A 22605-nucleotide genomic window follows, 5' to 3' on the forward strand; every position below is an offset into this window, starting at 1 on the left:
GATCATTGTCCCCAGTAGACAGTTGTGTTTATGGGGGATTCTTGCTGTTCCACACCTGCTGCTCAGGTTGCTACGTGATACAGCCTGCATACAAACAGCAGTCTTGAGGTTGCTGGACTGCAACTGATGAGCCCAGGCTAATTCAGGGGTGATTATGTAGTTTACTGGACCACTAAACCTCTTTAAGCTTGTAATTACTGCCTATTTGAGTAAAGAACATTCAAAAGCAATTCACTGCATCATGCCTGCCACAGCTGGAAGCAGGCTGCCAGCAGTCTGCAGGGACATTAAAATCTACAGGGACAGGGATTTGAGCACAGCTCGTAGGCACTGACGGTGGCGGCAGCCAAGTGTGTTCACATTCCAGCTCACCTTTCCTGACCAGGCGTACTATTAAAGGTGCAATGAAAACTATAGAAAAGCAATAAAGATGACAAATAACGAGACGTAATTGAAAGAACTGCATTTTAATGACTCTCCCCCTCTTCCCTCTCCCCTTATATTGGCTTAAAAAAAAAAAAAACTAAGCCTTTTTGTCATGACAAGGGAAGGGAAAGAAAAGGCCTTTTGCAAAAGGGGAAATGCGCTGCGTCCGTGTGAGGTGTGAGTGTTTCTCTCTTGAAGGTTGGGGGCTTTCTTCGTGTTTGAAAGTTTTAGAAAGAAAAAGTTTACAAGTAAAGTATATGCCGAGTAAGTCTTAAAATGTATTTGACAGCAATGATGATGCACAGGCATCTTAATCACTGAATCTTGATTAAATCCTCCTCACCGAGTCTTCGTGAAGCTCTCCAAGAGTATCTCCAGACCTGGAACGTGTACAAGCTCCCTCTCACCACTGCATCACTCGCGAGCACCGGGAAATGCCCCAAACCACCACTCTGCAAAACAACTCCACTCCGCGCAGCAACACAAAACTCAGGGACAAGTCCCTATTATCGAGACGAGGCAGGGGTTAAACAATAAACAAACAACCCTCTGATTCTATCTGCCTTTTGAGTTTTGAACCACACGAGTCCGCCTTTTCAGATCTGCCCCTGCAGCTCCCAATGAGCAGGAAGTTATTAAAAAAGGCGCCTTGGTTTTTTGGGTAACTAGCAGCCTTTGGGAGCAGGGTCTGGGGGAAGAAGAGCAGACCAAATGGAACCTACGATGCAGGCAGAAAGGCTGGTAATGGGGATTTTTACAAGTGAGTAAACGACGGTCCAGAGAGGACTGCTCCGGCACAGCCGGAGAACAGTGCTGGCGAAACGGAGGGAAGTGGCCAACGTGGCCGCCGAGTCCTGACGCCACACTGGCTTCAGCGGGAGCTCCGACGAGCCGGCAGTGCCTGCCCGTGTGGCTCCGGTTGACGAGCCGGGTCCTCAGAGCCCTCCCTTCCTCCAGCCACTCCACAACGCCGTCTCCCTGCTATTATACTGCCATGTGTGAGGTCCACGCTGACGGGCCTAACGAGCCGCCCTATTAACTAACTGCACGAAATGTACTTTAAAGCCTTGCAGGACGTTTGGAGATCCAGAACTCGTCAGTGTCATTTCGTCAGTGTCATTTCCTTGCCCCACTAACAACTGCCGCAGCTGCCTGGGAGAATGGCATGGGGCAAAAAAAGCAAGAATAAACAAGGAAAATAAAATAAGCTGTTGCTATCGATATAATTAACACTGGACTGAAGGTAAATGTAAGAGACAGGGCCTCTTTCTCTCCTCATCTAATAAATTGCCTTGCTTTAAAAAACCCGGACATCTTGTCTGTAGTATTAATCTCACTGTATATCTGGTGAGGAAAAGGGAGAAAAAAACCCACCTCATGCACGCGTGAGCATTCCACTGTTAACAAACATCAGCTTTTAAAGGAGAATATAAAAGTATTTCGGAACTTTTTTTCTTAAAAAGCATGTAAATTCCCAGCCACAACAATCCTCCAACTAACCCCACCCCAGCTCGAAAGAGCCACGGGCTTATATGTTATCCAGCCATCACTCTTATTAATATTCATTAGGCAGGTCTACTTGCATTTTCATAAGCTGCGAAGGTGGCAAAAGAAACAATCAGAATTCTTTAACACACAGGCATTATCAATTCAACATCTGCCCAAGAGGAGCACACACAGATCTGAGGTTGAAATTCAAATGCAATTTACCTGGGCTAGAGCTGGGCTTCACTTCCCGACACCCAGCAAGCTATTTCAGGCGCTCTCATTTTACCCATCCCAGCTTTTACATCCCCATAAGTTCACCCTCCGTTACTTTTACCTTTAAAACCAGAGTCCCTCATAAATCACCTCCTTTGTTCCTTAGCTCTAATGAGTTCCCTTCTGCCAGAATAGCCCAAGTTCTGTAAGATCACATATATGAATAATACAGCCAAGTTTTAACTCAGTAAACTTGACTAAGCAATTCTGCTTTCTGACTAGAGAATTCATTTATCTACACCCATTTAGCGTGTGAAATGCCTTTGACTGGCTTCAGACCTGTGCAGAAATACACACTTTCTGATCAGCCTGGGCTAAAATTTAACTCCAAGAGATGAATTAAGAAGTCTCCAAAAGAAAACAACTGCTCTAATTAATTATTTACCTTGCTTAGCAAAGAAACCTGGCTGATAATGCTAATGAATTTAAGAATAAAACAGTCATGCGTTCCCAGGATGATACTTAGATGTGCAAGGACGTGCACCAAAAGAAGTGTGATTTACATCTTCTGAGAGCCAGGAAAAAGGACATCCCAATTCTCCCCCAAATCTTCAGATTTAACCCTAAATCAACATGCATTTGCCCACAAGTTCACCGTATATTGATTCCTGTCCTTATAAAAACCTCATTAAAAAGGCTTGGATGGTCTCCAGGGTGTCTCTTCTCTTCTGGGAACCTGCTTGGACCGAAAAGGCTCCCCCATAAAAAATAACCTTTTCTCCCTCCAAAGTCGATGCCGCTCTCCACCAAGTCTGCCTGGCTTCCAAAATCCTTTACCAAACTGTATCCTCCCTCACGGAGAGTCAGCAGGACCAAACTTTGCATTTCAGTGGGAATACTCATGGAGCAAGGCACATCCCAGAGCTCCATGGTGGATGAAGCTGGGGACAAGAACTGAAACGGCAAACCTGTTTGCGCCTGTGTAACTTTAAATACAGTGATGAGCTGCAGCGAACTCAGCCAAAGCCCAAGGTGCCTAAAGGATATGTCCTTATCTTTGTAAGGCAAGACCCTCAGTGTGTGTCTTCTACAGGATGATGGATAGGCGAGGCCAGTACAGAGGTTTTTGGAAGCGGTCTTCAAAAACCCAAAGCGAGTCAGCTGCAAGAAGCCAATGTCCTCCTCATCCTCAGCCTGAGCACCCCCTCCGTCCTCTCCTGCCTGGTCTCCTTCGAGGCCTGAGCACATGAAGAACCACGCATATGTGGATGCCTCCACAGACACTACCATAAAAGAGACAATCAATGTATTTGGAAGCAAAAGCACTGAGATGACATGTCATTTTCAGCACATTTATGATGTGATGGCCATTAGTAATTTGTGAGGATAATAACATATTATCAATTAATCTTCTCAATACCAAGCTCAAAATTCCCCTCTCTGCTTTCTCCCCTTTCTGAACACAGCTCCACATTTCTTTTACAAAGACCTAAATGAAAGTAGCTAAAGACCAAAAAAATGTCACCACTAACAAGTCATAAAGAAAGAAAGAGAGACCAGGCACATTTGATCTTGCTCTATACATGAACCTGTCCAAGATGACTGCTCCAATTAAAAAAAAAAAGTCAAATTTATCATTTTGATGACACGAAATGATGAACTTGACTATTATATGCATATATATTTTTTAACGGCTTCATTTATTTTGATAACAAAGAGAAACTAGATCTTTACAGATGAAAGCTTTATTTCATGGCTTCGGTGCAACTGGGATTTTAAAAATCTGTGATGTTAACCAAAATGTGATAATGGATGTTCTCAAGGGCCCTATTTTATAGCATTTTATGCAGAGCCAAACTACGTGTGAGACACTACAAACATGATGTTTAGCCCTATTTTGAGAAAGTAGAACTGACTCCAGTGTCAGAGGCCCCTGTAATTGTTTTCCGTCTGCTTCTCATTCCTCTGAACAGTTACTTGTACAGCAAAGTTTGGGTGTAGAAATACTGTGACAAAGGCATTAGCTTTCCGAAGATTCATTATAAAACAATATTGAAAAGCACTGTTTGTGGGATTTTGGCTGGGAGGGGACAAGAGTGACCACAATGTAACTACTTTATCCATAGTAGGCTGTCTTGAAGGGTCTGTTGACATCCAGAAGAAGAGACACAAAAAAGATGCTAAAAAAAAAAATGCTCAAAAAAAAGATGCTAAAAAAAAAAAGCAAATTCTGCTACCTTTTTTATGTCAGTTAATTCCTAAACAGAGACAATCAGAAACACCTCATCAAACTTGATCATGCTCTCAATCCTTCTGAAGAACTTCACATCTACCCTACTTTCTTTTATTTTTATGTTAGTAGATTGAAAACAATTCCAGACAACAGCAGCACTCATGCATATGCAGCATTAAGGATGCTCCCGTTTAATACGTTTTACACACGTACATACATCTTTACGCATGCAGAGGTGTGCAGGCACGTATGGGCATCGATGTCGTTATGCAAACTCCGCCTTCCACCCCCAAAAGCAGGGACCCAACCACTGTTTTAGGGAAGGCAGCCCAAGATGGCAGCTCATGATTAATGGCTGTATCATCCCTGGCTCGGCGGCAGCAAGGCCCGGGGTCTGATCTGCCAAACATCCCCTTCGTCTGCAGCCGATCAGCAGATGTAAGCACATAGGCCCTGTCAGCTTGACATATCATTCCTACGACAATGTCAACGAGTATTAATGTTCAATTATCTGTCCTAGAAATAACCCTCGCCTTTACGCATTGTGTAACTGGGCGCGTGGCACTGCGGTAATCCGAACGACAAGGGCAGAGATGCCCGCGCTCACCCGCTCGCTGTGAGTTGGCTTGCCAACATCGTGATGACATTGCCTCGCGGTAGTGCATGGATGCCTTCCCCCTCCTTCCTCTCCCAGGATTTTTTTTTTTTTTTGGAAGGTGTGTTGCAAGGACCCCATAGACCTTTCTCCTCCTCTTTACATGTTGCATGTCATCCATCAGCACGCCAAGATATGCTCGGAAAAGACGTATTTTGATTTTGTACCCATGCAGAACCACGAGGAGTTTGCTTTTACGGAGGGCCATCAGCCACCCGTTACCTGGCAGACTCTTTTTATGTCCCGTGCTTAGGTATATATATATCATTTACCATCAAACACAAATGCCAACAGTGGCTTCTTCCAGGGTTGCGTCAAGATCAATTCAACCCCCGACTGCAGGGCTGGAGCAATTTGTCCAAATGAAACATTACAGCTTCCCTTTGTTAAAGCAAGTTTAAAATAAGACCCCCAGTAGAGAGATGATTTGAAGAACAAACACACACGAGTTCGTTCCTGGCATCTTTTACTGCTGTTCAAATATAAAAATTATCGATCAGGCCAAATTCAAATAGGACACTTCGAGCAAAAAGCTTACCAAGTATTTCTTCTTTTAAATCAGCGCTATGGTCAAATTACCACTCCTTCAAATAAGCTATGATGGAGTTTGCATAATTTTTTTTTTTTTTGTTACTCTGGCACAGCTTCCTTGAACTAACATTCAAAGGTTATCAGCTGTAAGTTATGCTTGCTAAGTCTTCTTATACAACTCACCATCAGAGGGAGGGAGTGGGAGGAAGCAATGTGATAACCAGTGCCAGCTTTGAGATAAAGCCCTCCACCTAATCTCTGTTTATTTAGACAACCATCTAACCACAGCACCGGGTGTAAAAACAAGCCAGGTGTACGGCTAAGGGAATTTCTCCTGCCTTATCGTGACTGCATTATATTTTGGGGCAAAGGGAAGCAGAGTCTTTTTCTTTTTTTTTTTTCCAAGATAACTTTGAAAATTTAAATAATCCTGAAGTTTGAGGTTTTGATGTTTGGATTTGATTGGCTGGCTGGGCTTTTTTGCTTTGTTTTGCTGGGAGGGGAGGTGATACTAACAAAGCACATTTTATTCCGTGCTTTTGTATTGCTAGAGGTTTTGGAGAAAAAGGTTTGCCATATCATATTTAGGAATGAAGATTCTGCTTTGAAATATTTCCCACCAGAGGGGATTCGGGGTGGTTGGAACAAATATAAGTATTGTGGGAGCAAACTGAGTAGCGTTTGAAATGTATTTCACCCTGAGGAGCTGACAGAGGGTTGGGCACCCAGCACACCTCTACACAGCAGCACCGAAGCTGCTTTTCCAGAGCTGAATCTGCTTTTCCAGCACGGGTGCCAAAATTGAAAAGCTCTTGCAGGTCAGGCCATGAGAAGCAGCACCGAAAGGCGTCTGGCTGAAGGGTAACTGAGCCTCCCTCCAGCTTCCGCAGCAATATTAAACTGTGATGGGAAGATTGCATGTCAGCTGATGGCTCTATTTCTCCTGCCATATGAGCCCAAAGTTGCCTCCGACATACTCAAACTCAGTTTTCTCCCTTTTTTGCCCCCTCTGATAATTCACCCCACTGTTTACTCAATCATTTTAGGTAGGGGAAAGTGATGAATGTTGCTGAGTGCCAGTTTTTTCGGTGCAAGATGAATAACCCCAAGGAGCAACTTGCACCGAGTCCCAGGCTCCTGTCAGCCCTATAATTGATGATGTTTTCACTGTACGGGGTGGGGATCGGGACACATTAAGGCTCAACAGGGGAAGTAAACGGAGTGAATTGACTCAGCAACTATGCCTTTTACCACGGCTCCTAATAAGGATAAACTGATTACTGCCAAATGTACTTTAACATCACGGGGCGGGGGGGGATAAATTGATCTGCTCAAAGGAAATAAATGCCATACCAGAAGTTTTTTTAAAAGTGAACTTTTATATTCAAACGTGTAGAAGCATGTTTCAGCAGCACGTTGCTGCTTCTTTCCAAATTGCCATTTACTGCTAAACCAAAAGCCAAAGTATCTTTTGCCTAATCTCACTCTCAAATGACTGACTTTGGTAACAAAGAGGTGCACGGTGATGCTCGTGCTGCATTTCAAATGCCGACTTCACGTCAGCATCTTTTTAGGGTGACTGGGAGACCGGACACTCCGCTTTCTGTGCCAAGCAGTGGGGAAGGCAAGCGGGCGGCCGCCTGGGTTGCCAGGGGTGACTACGGAGCCTACAGCCCCAGGATCTAGCAAAACCCGCCCTGACTGATGGCTTCTGAGTTCCCGCTGACCTTTGATCCCTTCTGGTTTGGCTGGGAACAAAAGAGCCCGTTCACCGGGGCCCCTCGCACATATATTTAACGAAAGCGGTCATCACCTAAACGCTGATTAATATGTTTGCTTTACGTGTGGTGGGAAGTGGACCACGGCCATCCCGTGCCGCCACGCAGGTAAGCGCCAGGCTGTAAAAACAGAATATATCTGAGCTTGTGTATCACACAAAATAAATCAAGGAAATCCACCACGAGGCATGTAAAAATGACTAAAACAGGTTAAGACAATTTTTGTCACTGACACAAGAAGTTGCCAAGGCTGGCAACGGCGCCACGAGCATTTTTCCTGCATACCCAAAAACCCGCATGGAGTTGCTGCCATTAGAGATTTGGTGCTGCTCTGACACTGAGGGCCATCAGCAGCTCGAACGCGCTGTCGCAAAGATGCTGCTGGCTATGGCAACCATGGAGGATGCTGTCTGCAACTTTCATCGCCGCATATTGTCACCATAGCAATGAAGCTGGATGCGGGCAAACGACAAGGGTCTGTCATCACTCAGCCCCGGCCTGACAGCTTTCAGCACCAGTCGCTCTCATCCAGCCTCAATACGCAAACACATCCTCAATGGGCCCAAAAGTAATAATCTGCCCTTCTGCAATGTCATCATTTCACTGGCGCTCCCAGTAGCGGTGTGCAGCCCTCGTGCTCCGTGGGGATGCTTTGTTTTATTCCCCAGTGAGTTTTCGTGCTTTAGAGAAAAGGAAAAACAAGGGGCAGGGGGAGGGGAGGGGGAAGGAGATAGTGGTACCCCAACTTCAAATATCAGAGATAATCAAGAAAAGAAAAAAAAAAAGGAAAATATGTTACATAAACGGCAGTAAAACATGAAAATTAATGTTTGAAAGGAATACGACAACACTTTCCACACAAGGGCTTCAGCAAGGAATAGGAATGTTACTGTGAAAGTCCCCAGCTCCCTTTAATATTAAACACAGCAGTTGTATATAAAATGCATCTGTCGCTCCCTCCACAGAAACAGGCTTTTGGGGTGAAGTCAGGTTAACTGGCAAGGTACGCCAGGCTGTCACCGACAGCAAACACTGCAGACACACTGCTCTGCCTTCACACCGACACCAAAATCAGGGGTCCCAGCTATTTTCACGGTCCTCCTTCCAGAGATGCCACAAAGAGACAATTAACTTGGTCTCCTTCCCCACTGCCTTGGTGGAAGCAGGGCAAGAAATGACAGAGAACAGAGGTGGCAAACACTATCTCATCTGCAGCTTGTCTGCCTGGTTGGATTAATCATGATGTCTCTGTTTCGGGAGGATTTCTGCACGGGGTCAGTTTTTACTCATCCCACCCACGCAAAGTCGCCCTTCCAATCGCAGCGTGTGGAAAAAATTGTGAGAAAGATTTGACTTGGTGGTTACCTTACTTGTCTCATCTCAACCACACACTTCGTATTTTACTTTGTGTTTAGTCATACCGAATAACCCAATTTAACTGTGATCCTATGTATCGCACAAGCCGTCTCACCGTTTAGAAAGCCGCCTCTTAATGAAATTTAATTTAGAATCACTTATATGCTACATTTGCTAGTGAACACATTGGCTACACGGCTCTTATTTAACACGTTCGCCATACCCCCGCAGCGTGCAACACACTCGCTGGTCCGTGGCAGCCCTGGAAAGACAATTCACTGCTCGAACATTTTTAAACCTGATTTACCGTTCCAGAGAAACAACTACGCAACTAATCTTCCAGGACAAATGTAACGCCGAAGACTGACTACACTGAAACGTATAAATTCCATATATACTTAAAAATATTATTGTCTGTAATTTAATATAACAATATTTCTAGGCCTATAACCTTGCACGCAGAGGCAATTTCCCAAGCATTAATACTTAAATGGGTCATATGCACCACATCTGTCATTCTGTCCTGAAGTCTATGAGGCACAACCAAGACTCTGCAAGCCTATTGATTTTTCTAGCATTTGCTTTAATTTACTTAACCATTGAGAAATCCATCAGTACATAAAGGGCAACTGTCCATTACTGCCTCATTTGCAGACATTCTTTCCCCTCATTTTTTTCGGTAAATATTTCCCCTTAAATCGCTGTGTGTTTACAGTGTAAAAATGAATCCAGAAAGTGCTCACACCTGTTTCTGTTCAGTAACTGCTGCACTGAGGTATATGTAATGTGCTTAAAAGATAGAATAAATATCTAGACATTATTACATCTGTGTGCAAAGGGTGGTAAATTAGATCCTAATTACATTAACAGGGATTCTGCCTCCCAGCTTAAATTTTACATGAGCACTCTGTAAAAATCCAAAAGCTCTGCTGTGGTTTCTTTACGAGCTGGTGATTACAGCTACTTCCTATGCGGTCACTAAATATTCTGTTTACAAATAAATGAAGAAGCTTTGAGCCAACTTGTCAGGGTAATAATCCGTGTTGTTGTTGTGTTTTTGTTTTTTTTCCCCCAGCAAACCTTTACCACATAAGCGTGGCAACAATCAGAAGCCCTGGCTTCATCTAATTACTCTATCACATAATTTCACAAATTGCCTTTTCACTGGGGAGCCAAGTGCAAAACACGCTCACAGTGGGATTTCAGGCAGCAGCTTTCATTTACTACTCATTTCTTGTTAAATTAAACACAAAAACACCAGTTGTGCGAAAGAAGTCAAAAAGAATGCTTGCAAATGAGCCAGACAAGTGTATCTTATATTTATACCATTCGCACAAAATAGCTCATTGGCAAGCTGGATTTCTAATGGCACTATTATCGCCTTTAACCCTTTTAAAGCCTGGCGCGAGGCTGGTAACCGGATCACCCCGACCAAACTCAACCCAGTGAAACAGCGTCAAGGCAGCGCATCAGCCTTATCAGCCAACATGGCACCCTTTAGTTAATAGTTAATAACTGGTGAGACGAGGCACCTATCACCAGCGTGCCCCACCTTCGCCTCCACATCATCGCTCCAGCTTCCCAGGGGTTTAACGGGCAACAACCCAGGGCAGAACTCGCCCCACGAATTCCTAGGTATTGCACCCGCCTAATACAAGGGAGGGTCGGTCCTACAGATAAACTGAGTGGGATTTGTAAGCACAATTCCTATTTCGCCCTGGTACGGCCCTCCGAGGTGCAGGGGAGCCAGTGGGACTGTGGGGCAGAAGGACCGGAGGGCCAGACCCCTGCTAATTATCTGAGCATTAACAAGGCAGGATTGCAAGCTGCCACTGAGGAACAGAAATTATTTTGAAAATAATTGCAGCCAGTGTACCATCGTCGGTGGAAGTGAACCAGGGGTTACGCCGCTCTAAGATGACATTTTTTACATCAACAAGTACAAAACTGAAACACGGCCATTAGTAATTAAAGCTGTTCCTTTTGTAGCACCAGAGCCAGTAGGTCAGGTACCGTTTTACATCAGAAACCAGGCCTTGATGGCTGTAGATTTGCCAGCATTATCTGCACAGGGAGAAAAAAAATAAAACATTAACAGCAGCTGTCTGTGCGCCTCGACATTGAAAATCCTATTCATACAGACAGGTGGAGTAATTTAAAAGCCAATGTGGTGCAATTTTGATGCAACTAATGCCACTGTTTACTAAAATGCTGCCATTACTGCTGTTTACGAAAACATTACTAAAATTACATTTTATTCATAAGAATCCTAAGATTTGGGTTGTTACCAGCTTCAAAATTATTCTGTCCCCAACTGCGGCTTGCAGCCCTCCAGGGTTTACAACCTGCTGCACTGACAAACCCGTGCTCGGGTGTCAACAACCAAATTGAGAGTTTATCCTCTTTGCAATTCCCACGCAAGCACAGTGCAACTCCCAGGACAGCACAAAGTCCACAGCAAAGAAGCAGAGTTATGCCATTGAATCTGATAATCAGCCATCTCATCTAATATGGTATATACCTTCCCAAAAATATCACTAGGGACCCCAAAAGCTCTGGCTCACATGAATAAAGGTGGTCTAGGAAGAAGAGTTTCACTTCAGAGCTGACTTTAGGTAATTAATAGCACAAGCCACCTAAGGCAGAGTCCCAGCATTTCCCCCCGAGTTCAAAGACAGTCCCTGGAAAACATATTTATATCATGAGCAGACCCTTGGTTTTACTACTGTGACTCCAGTGACACTTTAGTGCCACTGATGTGACTACCTTCCTTCTTGCATCACTGGTACAGAGCATCATAGTGGGAGTAAGTTGGTGGTTTGCTGGTCAACCAGTAGCCAAGAAAGGAATATTCATGCTATACCTAAAGTGTGAGAAGTATTTTCTGGGCAGAAGTTTCTGGTTCATAACACAGAAGATGCAGTGGTAAGTCTCCTAGAGTTTGCCTTATTAAAATGATGGCCCAGCACTGAAGTGAAACGAGTATTCTACTAAATACTGTGGGTCTAAATCAGGCAATGATGCAAAAGGCAAGGTAAATTAGGTAACTACATATTAACTTAAACTATTTTCTGCCTACTTACCCTCTCTATATATAGCATTTAGCACTGCTGCAGCTTAGAGGGCGAGGAGCTGGAAGTGCAAAGGTGAGTTTGATCAATACTTTTGTTCGTTTGTTGAAAAGTTGATATTCAGCTGAGCGTTTTGGGGGAAAGGATGCCATTATCCATGGAAAAATTTAACTTTCCATCAAGAAAAAAATTCATTTCCACAAGAAAAATTTTCTGCGTGTAATTTTGATGGGCAGACAGTAAACGTACATTAATATTAGGAATTAGGTCTCCTTGAATATATGCAATGAGAAAAAACATGTAAGGTGTAACAGTGCAGACTCTGTTTAACTGAAGGTAAATGCATTAAAAGGGAAACAAAACTTTTTAAATGGGCAAAAAACCAGCTCACTTCTCATGCCTGTCCTGGAGCAACAACCAAGACTATATTCACCACAATATCACTGTTTTGGTTCATGCAGACAGGGTTAAGTTCGTACAAACAGATGTAGGATACTCTATGCCAGAGGAAGGGAATGCATCTTACACAACTCGATGTACCACTTCCAAATGTGACCCTATTTGAAAGGCGGCTTATCTTACACTGCAGATTAACACATCTCATCAGATATGCGCCCAACTGGTTTGGTGCCTCATATTTTGGCACTTCACCTGATCTGATTAAGTCACTCACCAGCTTACACTGGTGTGCTGTGAAACTCCTTCAAGAGTTAGGAGATTGCCAATAAAAAAATTAACACTGGCACTTCTATACATAAGCATATCTGAGAATCAACATAGGCTCTTTTGTAGCAACTGTGTTAGAGGACAAGCTAAACAAACAATTAATAATGAACAACTGAGCCCATGAATTTATCCTCATTTCCTGCTCACTAACTGCTTGCCAAGAGACTGTTGTTGCCTTTGGTGTACTTTGTATTGCAAATTATTTGCCAAAATATTTCCGTGGACACATCCAGATTTACAAACTGGTGGTCAGACTCATTCCCTCCCCCTCTCCCTACTTCAAAATGTGACACTTGAATTTCATACGTCTGCTTTGACTGCAGAAAGACAGTAGGTCACATAACACATTTCTGTGCCTCGACTGGAGGAGGCTCCTTTCAAAAATTAAGTTGCACATGCAAAATATCGCAGCTGCAAACATAAAAAGAAAGGATAGGGTGGAGAAGAAAGCAAAGCATCTACAGTTGACTTTAAAATTCTTATTACTGCAAACATTCTTGCTGGTAAACTCATTTCCCAGAATATTTATGCAAACAAAAGGAGTCCTAGTACAACCAGAACAAGTGTAATTTAACATCTGAATTAATGTTTATCATGTTTCAACTTTTCAGTATTCCCTCGCTTCTACTCAGATGTGAAATTCTTCTGGTGTGTAAATACTAATGTGTTTCAGCAGCTTACAAATAATTCAAATTCTTTAATGTGCTGGTAGCTTCCACACTGCTACAACAGTGCCTCCAAGGTGGAAACTGGGAAAAAGATAAGACAGCCCTCTGGGAATAGACACTCTCTCTAAAATATACCCCAGGCCTTCTGATTTCAACCAAAATGCTTCCCTGGACCACTGTTATTCCTGAGACCCACGAGGAGCTTGGGATGAGATGCTTTGTACCATACAGTTTAAGACAACCTGATGGTTGTCTTCATCAGAAATGAGATTGAATCATAGATCTGAAAAAACGGATGTTGTAACTACACCAGTCTTCAGAACATGAGAATAGCCTACAAGGAATCCAGTTGCCTTGAACCAACTGACTAAAGCACCCTGTACTTTTCCTTTCTGGTCTAAAACCAAAGGTTTGTAGCATAGCCCAGAGCTGACAAATAGTCTATAGGACAGCATGAGATCTCAGTACATGAGGCATGTGCTTTCCAAGAAATCACAGAACAGGAGCAACAGCAGCATTGCCAAGGGTATCCTCCCAAAAAACAACAGTTCTCTTTAAAAATGGCAAAAATCACCCATGCTAGAAAATGGACCGAGCCTTCGAGGCTGGACAGCAGGTCAAAGCAACAAATTTGAGGAAGATTAAAGAAATGCTGAAGGTTTTGAAAGTCAGTGTTCTCCATCAAACTCTGAGAGGGCTGAAGGGTTAAGAAGTTAATTCAAACCGAGTTACCTAAATCCTGTTTGCCCTCCTTTCTTGAGCTCTCAATTCAATTCTGACAGAGCCCTGGAATAATTATCTTCTCCTGTAACAGCATTTCCCATTTTCTCCCATTGAGAAGGGAGCTGAGGACCATCATCGTGGGTTACTCGCACCAACCTGCGACGGATGCTTTTGCTTGCCGCTCCGGCAAGCACTCCTGCTGCCAGGAGTGGGAGGAGCCCTGGCTCCCACCTTCCCAGCCAAGGGGATGGCAGTGTGTGGGCAACCCAAGGCAAGCTAAAAATTCCTGGTTTTTCCCAGGAATTCAGGACAGCTGGCACTAAGCAGTCTTGCAGATGTGGAAGAAAGATTTTTACAGCTTTACCCACAATAGAATCCAGTGAAAGAGGAGACTTGCATATTTAGGATAAAGAGGGGGAACCCCCCTCGCCCATTCTGAGTCCAATATATGGAAATATGACCCCTGTTATGCAGATCAGCTCCAGGAGCCCCCTGGCATTTTACAAAGCAAGTATCAGCTGGTGCAGGATGGAGACTCGTTGCAAATTGTACTTTCAGGAGGTGAGGGGGTTGTTTTGTTTTAATGCTTCCGAATCACCTCAAGAGGAGAGCAAAGAAAATCCTCACCGGCTTTAGCCCATTATTTTCCCTTTTTATATTTTCAGCAGCCTAGTTTTGTACCCATCCGTCCTCTTACTACATTCCTTTCCAAAATCGGACAAGCACCCGGCACAGGAGTAGGGGCAGGGAGCCAAATTAACCCCACACTCGTCCCAAAGCAAAATCTCATAACCATGGAGGGATGAGAGAAGACATGAAATCCATTTGCTTTAACCTTAAAAACTTGCTAGCCCGTAAAATATTCACACATAACCAAAACTTACAGAATTAAGTGGTATAATAGTATTTTTCTATCAGAATAACATTCTTGAAGTGATGTGGACTGTATTTCTCAGCTACATTTGGATATAAAGTTCCTCCTTCAAATACCTTCTTCCAATAAATTCTTTTATACAAATAACAGCTTTGCTAAATAGCTATAAGCGTATTGCTTATTTTGTTTTCTTGTTTAATAGCATGGCATCAAGCAATCAATAAAGATCAAAATCCAGACACATAATAGGAAAAAACCATTCACTTTTACTGTAAAGTCAACGTCTTTCAGCTACGTCTTTTACTTTCTGCTCAGTCTCCCATTTCAGTAAGATTTAACCTCTTAAGGAAATTGTTTTAAAAGCAGTTAAAAATAATGATTAAATTATGGGATTTACATGAAAGAAATCCTTGGCCCGTTCATTTTTTTAAATCATGGCAATTTGTTTTTTAAAAGGTGTTTGAAGTCCTTGAATCTACCTCTTGGCACCATTAAAAAAAAAAAAAGTAGTTTATAATCCCCTAATGTGCTTAAATAAAGCCTTCAGTAGTTTAAATTGTTATTAAGCATCTTTCAGGATTATAATTTTATGGCTTTTTTTGCCTGATTAGATGATGAATGTGAAGATCATCAAATACTCATCATACAACAAACCAATTACATCGTCTAATCCCCAAAATGAGGTCTGAATCCAAACATTTTAAATTCAGCTGGATTTAAGGGATGCACAGAATTCACAATGAGCGAACAAAACACTCGAGAAGACACCCCTCAAACTCCCTTCTTCCAGTTTTGAACTAAAAGGTACCACTGCTGGGAAAAAATCATAGTATGGGTTGAAGCAGAAACTAATCCTGTTGCCACAAACAAATTTACACAGATCTGGTCATAGGCAAGATTATTATTTCCCTTCCTTTCCTTCAAGCTTTTCCTTTATTTTGCAATTCCTGCTGAGGGCTATACATTACAGTGAGGCGATCTGCTTGAAAAATGGTGCTGAGATATGATCCTTCAATGTCAAAGTGATCCAAGAAATAATTAAAAAAATAAAAAAAAACAAGAGGAAGGCCTGCAAAACGTTGCCGTGCTGCAGCACACCCTAAAACTATCCTTAGGTCAACTTTCTGGAGCCCAGCTCCAGCATGGGACTGGTTCACCACAGTCCCTCCTCAAGACCCTGCCATGGCATTCGCTGTTCACCTGATGCCACAAACCTCCCCTCATTTTTAGCTCAACTTTTATACTTTGGAGGGATGTCCTCAGAGATTCACCAAACTATTAGCAGCCTTATTTATTTTTTTCCCCCCAATAGTAACAGGGCATTCCTTCCACATTAAATTTCAAGCAAAATCCTAAAAATAGATTTCACAAACCTCAAAATTTACAGGCTGGTGTCATAATCTACCATCAAAAATTTCAACAAGCTCCACAGCTACATTTTGCCTAACTAACGGCCAACCTGGGCAGCTCTTCCAACCCAGACATTTAATCAAAATTAAGGAGAACAGCAAATAGTTAAAACTATATCCTGCAAAGCCCTAAGTGTAAGTCTGATCACCACTTTTGCTATTGTTTTAACTGATTTTTGTTGTTGTTATTATTCTGAGGGAAAGAAAAAAAAGGGCAATTTTGATGAATTTATCCCCCAATATGTTTCAGAGCGTACTGCCTGCATCTGCAGAGGACAGTTCTTGCCTACCCTTTGGGCATACGTCAACTCAGTTCTCCACATCAGTCAAAATAATGGGGAGGCTGCAGCATGACGCTGAGTGGGAACTATTGCCCAAACACTTCTAACAACCGTCTTCAGTAAAGAAAATAAGAACATCCTCTTAAGTGGGAAAACAGAACTAGGGGACAAACCTTAGGAAATTCAGTCAGTACACAGAGGAAGATTTAATACTCTCGGAGGTGGAACAACTGCATAGAAGGAATTAAACCAGCCTATACACTTTTGAAACATTGTATTAGTCCAACATTTATTTTAAGTCTTTCCAGCCATTAATGATTAGTATGACAGACACAGCAATTGCTGTCTATTTTGTTTAATTCCATGCCACTGATGTGTATTAGTATTACTATTGCAAGGAAAAAAAAATATTTGCCTTTGAAAAGCAGGGCTGCCAACCAACACCCCAATTAGGAAGCACCAGTGGTCAAGGGGATGTTGGATTTTGCGCTTAACCACTGCTCGTTTCCTCCCTGTCATTTTCTGAATGGGAAAGCAAAGGCAGGTTAAGTGCTGGGGGCAAAAGGGAGGTATCACCCGCCCTGGCGTGTCCCCTGCCTGAACAGAACCACCTCCCTATCTCTCCTCACCACCCGCTTTAGGGAGGATCTCGTGTCCACCCTAGGGAAGACCAAATTCACCAACAATAAATAAATAAATAAATGATGTGGGATCTCTAGTTTCCTCAGCTGACCACTCCTCAGGACGACCTCTCTCCCATAGCGAGGACCCAGCTGCAGACACTGTCTTGCCCGTGTGTAGGGTTATAAGAGCAGTCAGGAGGCCAAGACACCTTCAGAAAGGAACTGGAGTCTCAGTTCGTTCAGTCTGTCCCCCTTCTACTCCTCAGCTCTGATTGTGGCCATGATTTGGGCCCGGGTTATTTTGCAGAGAAGACAGCACCCCATGCAGCTTGTCCACATGTTATACTGCTCTAGGGCTGACTGTAGTGCTGACTCTTCCCCGTGTTATCAGTGTGCTTGCCTGGAGGACATCTTCTGCCACGCACAAGACCCACTGCTACTCTGGATGCACTAGTTCTCTGATGCCTTCTCACTCCAGCGAGAGCACTTCCAGCTGAAACACATGCTTGGAAGAGCCTACAGTCTTGTCCAGGCATGTTTTAATTTGGGGAAACTCTCTGTGACTACACCTAACGTCAATTTGAAAGGCCTGTCCCAAGGTCCTAGCTGTAGAAGGTTGGATTGGGTAAACCAATTCTGCTTTACTGCACTGATTTGACAAGCCTGGAGCTACCCTGATACTGGCAGAGGAAGAGAAAGCTGCCCAGCAACAAATCTGCATGCTTCACCTGGCTGGGCTGGATCTGCACAGGGGATAGTGGATTTTTAAAGCCAGCATTAGTTTGCTGCTGCAAGGTAGATAGAATATGCAGTGAGGATATTCTTTTGTATTTGAGCCTTCCAGAAGAAGAGACCACCTTACAAGCACATGTCCAGATGGTGTCTCCTGTGGGCAGCTACCACCACTGCAGCAAGCTTCACAGGCATTCTCATCTTCTTTTCTGCATTACCACACAGCAGAAGAGTGAAAAGCCACTTACACACTACACCTAATGTGGACAAAACAGAGGACAGGGTCCATTCTCTGGTCCTGAGACTGTGCATGAAGCCAGCTGCAGGGTCAGGTCAAGCCCACGTAGCTAAATGCTCAACACATGATGGCTGCCACAAGGTCTTTCGTGAGTCATGCCTGCTATCTTCTGCTGTGCTCCTAAGAATGACTTTGGAGGGTGATAGCAGGCCCAGGCTGAGAGCATGCTGGAGACTGCTCAAGCAGTCTAACGGGATAGACCGTCATGTTCCTGTGCCCAGGCCTGGTGATGTTTAATTTACCAGCACAAACACAGCAACAGGCCACTTCCAGGAAAACATACTAACAGTATTAATAATAGTAACATATACTACTTCATATGTAATTCCTCAGCTGGGAACTATGGGGACTGACATGCGGTTTCTCAGTGTCCCCTAGTGTGCCTTGTCCAGACTGCAGAGCTTCCAGGGCACCTCCCTAGACCAGAACCTAAACCAGCTGCGACAGGCTGGTGTGAGCATTACTGCTGGCACAGCATCCCTGGACTGTTTGGAGGCAGATGTCCTTAACCTCATATCTACCTGCAGAGACACACCAGGCTGCCAGCTCTTCTTGGGCAAGGACCTACAATTGGGGAGCCACCAAAACTAAGAGGGACCTCAGCCTTTGAGAGCCATGGGCTGAACACACCAGGGACAGGTCTAAGGAGCTGGCACAGCTCAGGCACGGCTGACGTCAAGTCTACCAGAGACAGAGATTAACTTGGAGATATCCAAGGCCCTCTCTGGCCTTGGAGGAGGAGTGCTCTGGCACGAAGGTTCATTCATAGCAACCCAGGACCACGCGGGGCAGGATTCCCTGCCTGATCCCTGTGCTGACAAGAGTCATGGCAGCTATCTGGTTTCTTGGCTCAGCTGGGGACAGAGGGGCAATATGCGTTAGTGCTTCCTCCAGTTTATGAGCATAACCTTGGCGGGGCTCCCACCGGGGCTGGGCAAGCTGGCCGGCTTCTGGCTTCACCCTGACCCTAACTACAGGCAGGGGAGGAAGTCAACTGCCTTGATTAGAGGTGAGAGCTGTTCCTCACTACCACCTGCAGACTCCCAGCACCCCTCGCCTGGCCCTTCTCCTCCTGACATAGAAAAGTTCAGACAGAAAACCTGGGGCCAAAGGCCCACATCTCCACAGTGGATGAAACACAGTGACAGATCACCACAATTTGATGAAAACAAATGGCATTAAAAACACTTTTCTAAATGCTAATGTGAGAAGGCTTGGTACACAATATAAACCCTCCAAAGAAGCTACAGCATTCAGCTTAACCCCACACACCTGCCCAGAGCCTTGACTTCTAATCCTGGGAATAAAATAAATACAGGTAGCTGTGGCAACAGAAATAGCTGTGCATCTCCCCACCCCTTTATAACATTAAATACAGGGGTAACTTACACTCTGAGAATGAGAATGTCTCAAAAAAAAATTATACTTTGCTATTAAACCAGATACATTCAGACCTTTCATCATGAAGCTTCTGACAATCTCTGACAAATATCTGAATAAGGTCTTTGTTTGCTTCTCGCTTTGTTTTTAATCTCCCCAATTACTTTCCGCGGCTCTCCGGAGCACAGAACCAGGGGCCAAACGCTGCTCTCTGCTCTGCAGCAGCGATTCCCATGTCAGCTAAGGGGAGCTGCAGCTGTGCGAGTAGCAGGGCAGGACAGGTCTCCGAGGTTATTAGTATAAGCTTAGCCACACTTTGCAGTGACGTCCTGTTAACAACTGCAACTCGAACCAGAAAAAAAAAATCTAAAAACAACACACACAAAAAATCCCCAAAACCATAAAAACATACGTTCCGTGCTCTTCCCCTGGCATCTAGCAAATGAGGCAACAACAACTCTGCTCGGAAAAGTTCCCTGAGCTGCCTGTCAGCAACATCATATGTATTTTTTTCTTTCTACGACTACTACAACTATGACATTTTCCATGTTTTATTTTGCATATGTGATCTAGAGTTCACTTACTGTTAGATGCTGGAACAGCCATGCCCTCATGATATTTGTGGCTACTTTGGGAAAGATGCCACGCTTTTTATGTCGCTTTTTGTCCTTATCTGGATCATCATCATCACCTGTGCTGGGGGAAGCTACACTGTTGTCCAAGCCGTCACCTGTAAATATAGTGAATCAAATTTTGACTTATGCTACCTTTATATACTTCAGCCGAAGCCTGGCTTTGGGTATAAACTGCATGAATATTTAAATGAGGTATAAATTTTTTAACATCGTAATTCATCAGGGGTTGAAGGGATGGGGGGGAAGAGACATGGGGAGAGAGAGGGTCTCAGGACTATGGCCCCGTTTTGGTTTATCCTGAATGATAGTGCAACCACTTCTGCCACTGTAAACCAAACCAAAAAGTGTTTTTAAAATAAAATTTTTTTTGCAAGCATCCAGCTTGCAAAGGTGGAAAGGGTGGCTTTTCTTCATACTAAGTCACTTCGCAAAAATTCATCCCAGTCAGCTACTTCAGCTGAGATGGTAATTAGTAAAGTATCAATGGTGTCCCATCCCTGTGACCATCCTGCTCTGGGATGCAAAAAGCAGTGTGAATGTAGCTCTCTTGCAACATCATATTCTCTCCCCAAATTCAGAAAAAAACAGAGGATTGGGGCATCACCTATTTGAAGTCATTTACAGACGTTCGACTTCCCCTGACTTTTTGATGGGGAGTGAGTAGCTAACTGGCCTCCCCTCTTCCCAGCCCCAGCCTAAAGAAATTCATACTGGGGTAAGTAGGTACCAATTTGACATACACTGAAAGAATTAACACCCTGCTTTGTGCCGGTGTGCCACATCCGTAATGGGTGTCTGGTCCCGTTAAAAAACAACTCCTCCAGAATGAATTCCCTTAATGCAGAGAAGGTCTCAGACAGTTCTCATCACATTAGCAACATATCTATGGGAGGACGTAACTGCGTAGCAGCCAACATGGGTCTGGGCTGATGGGCTACCGGTCAAAGGAAAACAACAGTTGCACTGCCCGGACTGTTTGCACGCAATTTTTGTTTCAAACTCTGAAAGCAGTTTATAAACAAATCCACAGAGCAAATCAGTGTTTACATTCTCTGCACGTGGATTGAACAGTATATCCTGGCTTCCAAGGACACTGTATTTGTAGCAACATGGAGTTGTGATGTTATTAAGCAAGTGTTTTTTACACCCCCGGGCAAGAATGATCAAGTCAGTCATCTGAATGGGGCTGAAGCAAAACTATGTCTGTTAGGAATAAAATCAAAAAATAAATAATTAAAAAAAAGGATGTAGACTGTCAAAATCATGATTTGTTACAGCTTTCAGCACCACAAAAAAAAAAGTTATTATTAGTGTTATATTTTTAGTACCTTACTGACCGTGGCAAATTTATAATTGTCCTTATGACTTGGCCTGTGTCTTTAATGAAATGGTAACCTTGGGTAGTTACAGAAACAAACAAGATTTTTATGAAGAAATCAGATATCCGACAAATTCTTTGAAAGCCCAGTATGTTAAAAAGGGCTTTTATATAGAGAAGCAATTCACCATATAAAATAATAATTCATAAAAGAAACATGAGCAAAGGAAACAACTCAACAGCATTTAAAATTCCACGGGCTAATCCACTTTCTGTCTGCGAGAGGCAAACAAGTAAAAGAAAAGTATTACGCATTCATTGATTAAAAATGAAAAGCTTCTAACCTAATGACACTGCCTTTCACCACCTCCCTGCAATGGCCCACTCACCCTCTCCCCCCACCCCATTTTTTTAAAATACTCTCCTCATTTCAGACCCCTTCAGATTAATTTAGCAGGCATCGCCTCGTGCCTGACGGGAGGACGACTCATTGATAATTTATGGAAATATCTACTATAATCCAAGGGAGATGACTTTTTTTCCAGCTTTGTGCATCAATAGATAATCAAGGCCTTCAAGCAGCCTTAGCTTCCCATTACCTCGGGCAAGAGAATTCCTGAAAGCATGCCTCCGGGGCACCTGAATTATATCCTCCATTAGGGGAGGAAAAGCTTTCTGCATTCCACCTATAACACTCCCCAGAACCTTTCCTGTTTATTTCTGCTGTATGAAAGCAGAAGCATTAGGAACAGGATTTTTTAAGTGAAGACTTATGTAGATACAATGGCGAAACCTTTCAAGCGCGAGCCAGATCACCTCCTTCAATCCCTGGCGGTGACCTATCCCAAATAAAAGGTTTCTGTTACATCATTAGCTCAAGCCAAAAACAGCCTTGGCTTAATGCACAGTTTGTTCTTCCTACTGTTTTTAGGCAAATACTGCTACTTTACTCCCATCTGGGAGGGAAATTACACTGCTGGGCTGTAATCTAAGACAAGATTTTCATTGGAAGCAAATGCTTTCAATCCAGTGTAAATACTGGTGCATGTTCAGAAAAGCCTAAAACAATAAACCCTGGCCCCATCCGACACAAGCTGGAGAAAGTGAAAGGCAGGGAGAGGATAAGAAAGCACCCAGCTATCCTAAGAGCGAATGCTTCCCTAGACTTTTATAAATTGTCTAACCTC

At 43.5% G+C, this 22605-nt stretch overlaps 1 protein-coding gene across 6 annotated transcripts in view; it reads right to left on the minus strand.

Annotated features, from left to right (window-relative positions):
* The window catches only part of MEIS1 (Meis homeobox 1), a 213228-nt gene that overhangs the window by 31992 nt on the left and 158631 nt on the right, over nucleotides 1-22605 (minus strand). For all 6 annotated transcript variants that reach the window (XM_075413310.1, XM_075413311.1, XM_075413309.1 and 3 more), the window contains exon 8: nucleotides 20050-20195. In XM_075413310.1, the coding sequence (XP_075269425.1) occupies nucleotides 20050-20195 (146 nt within the window). The remainder of the gene's footprint in view (nucleotides 1-20049; nucleotides 20196-22605) is intronic.

This window comes from Opisthocomus hoazin, chromosome 2 (genome assembly GCF_030867145.1).
Source record: "Opisthocomus hoazin isolate bOpiHoa1 chromosome 2, bOpiHoa1.hap1, whole genome shotgun sequence".
NCBI classification, from domain to species: Eukaryota; Metazoa; Chordata; class Aves; order Opisthocomiformes; family Opisthocomidae; genus Opisthocomus; species Opisthocomus hoazin.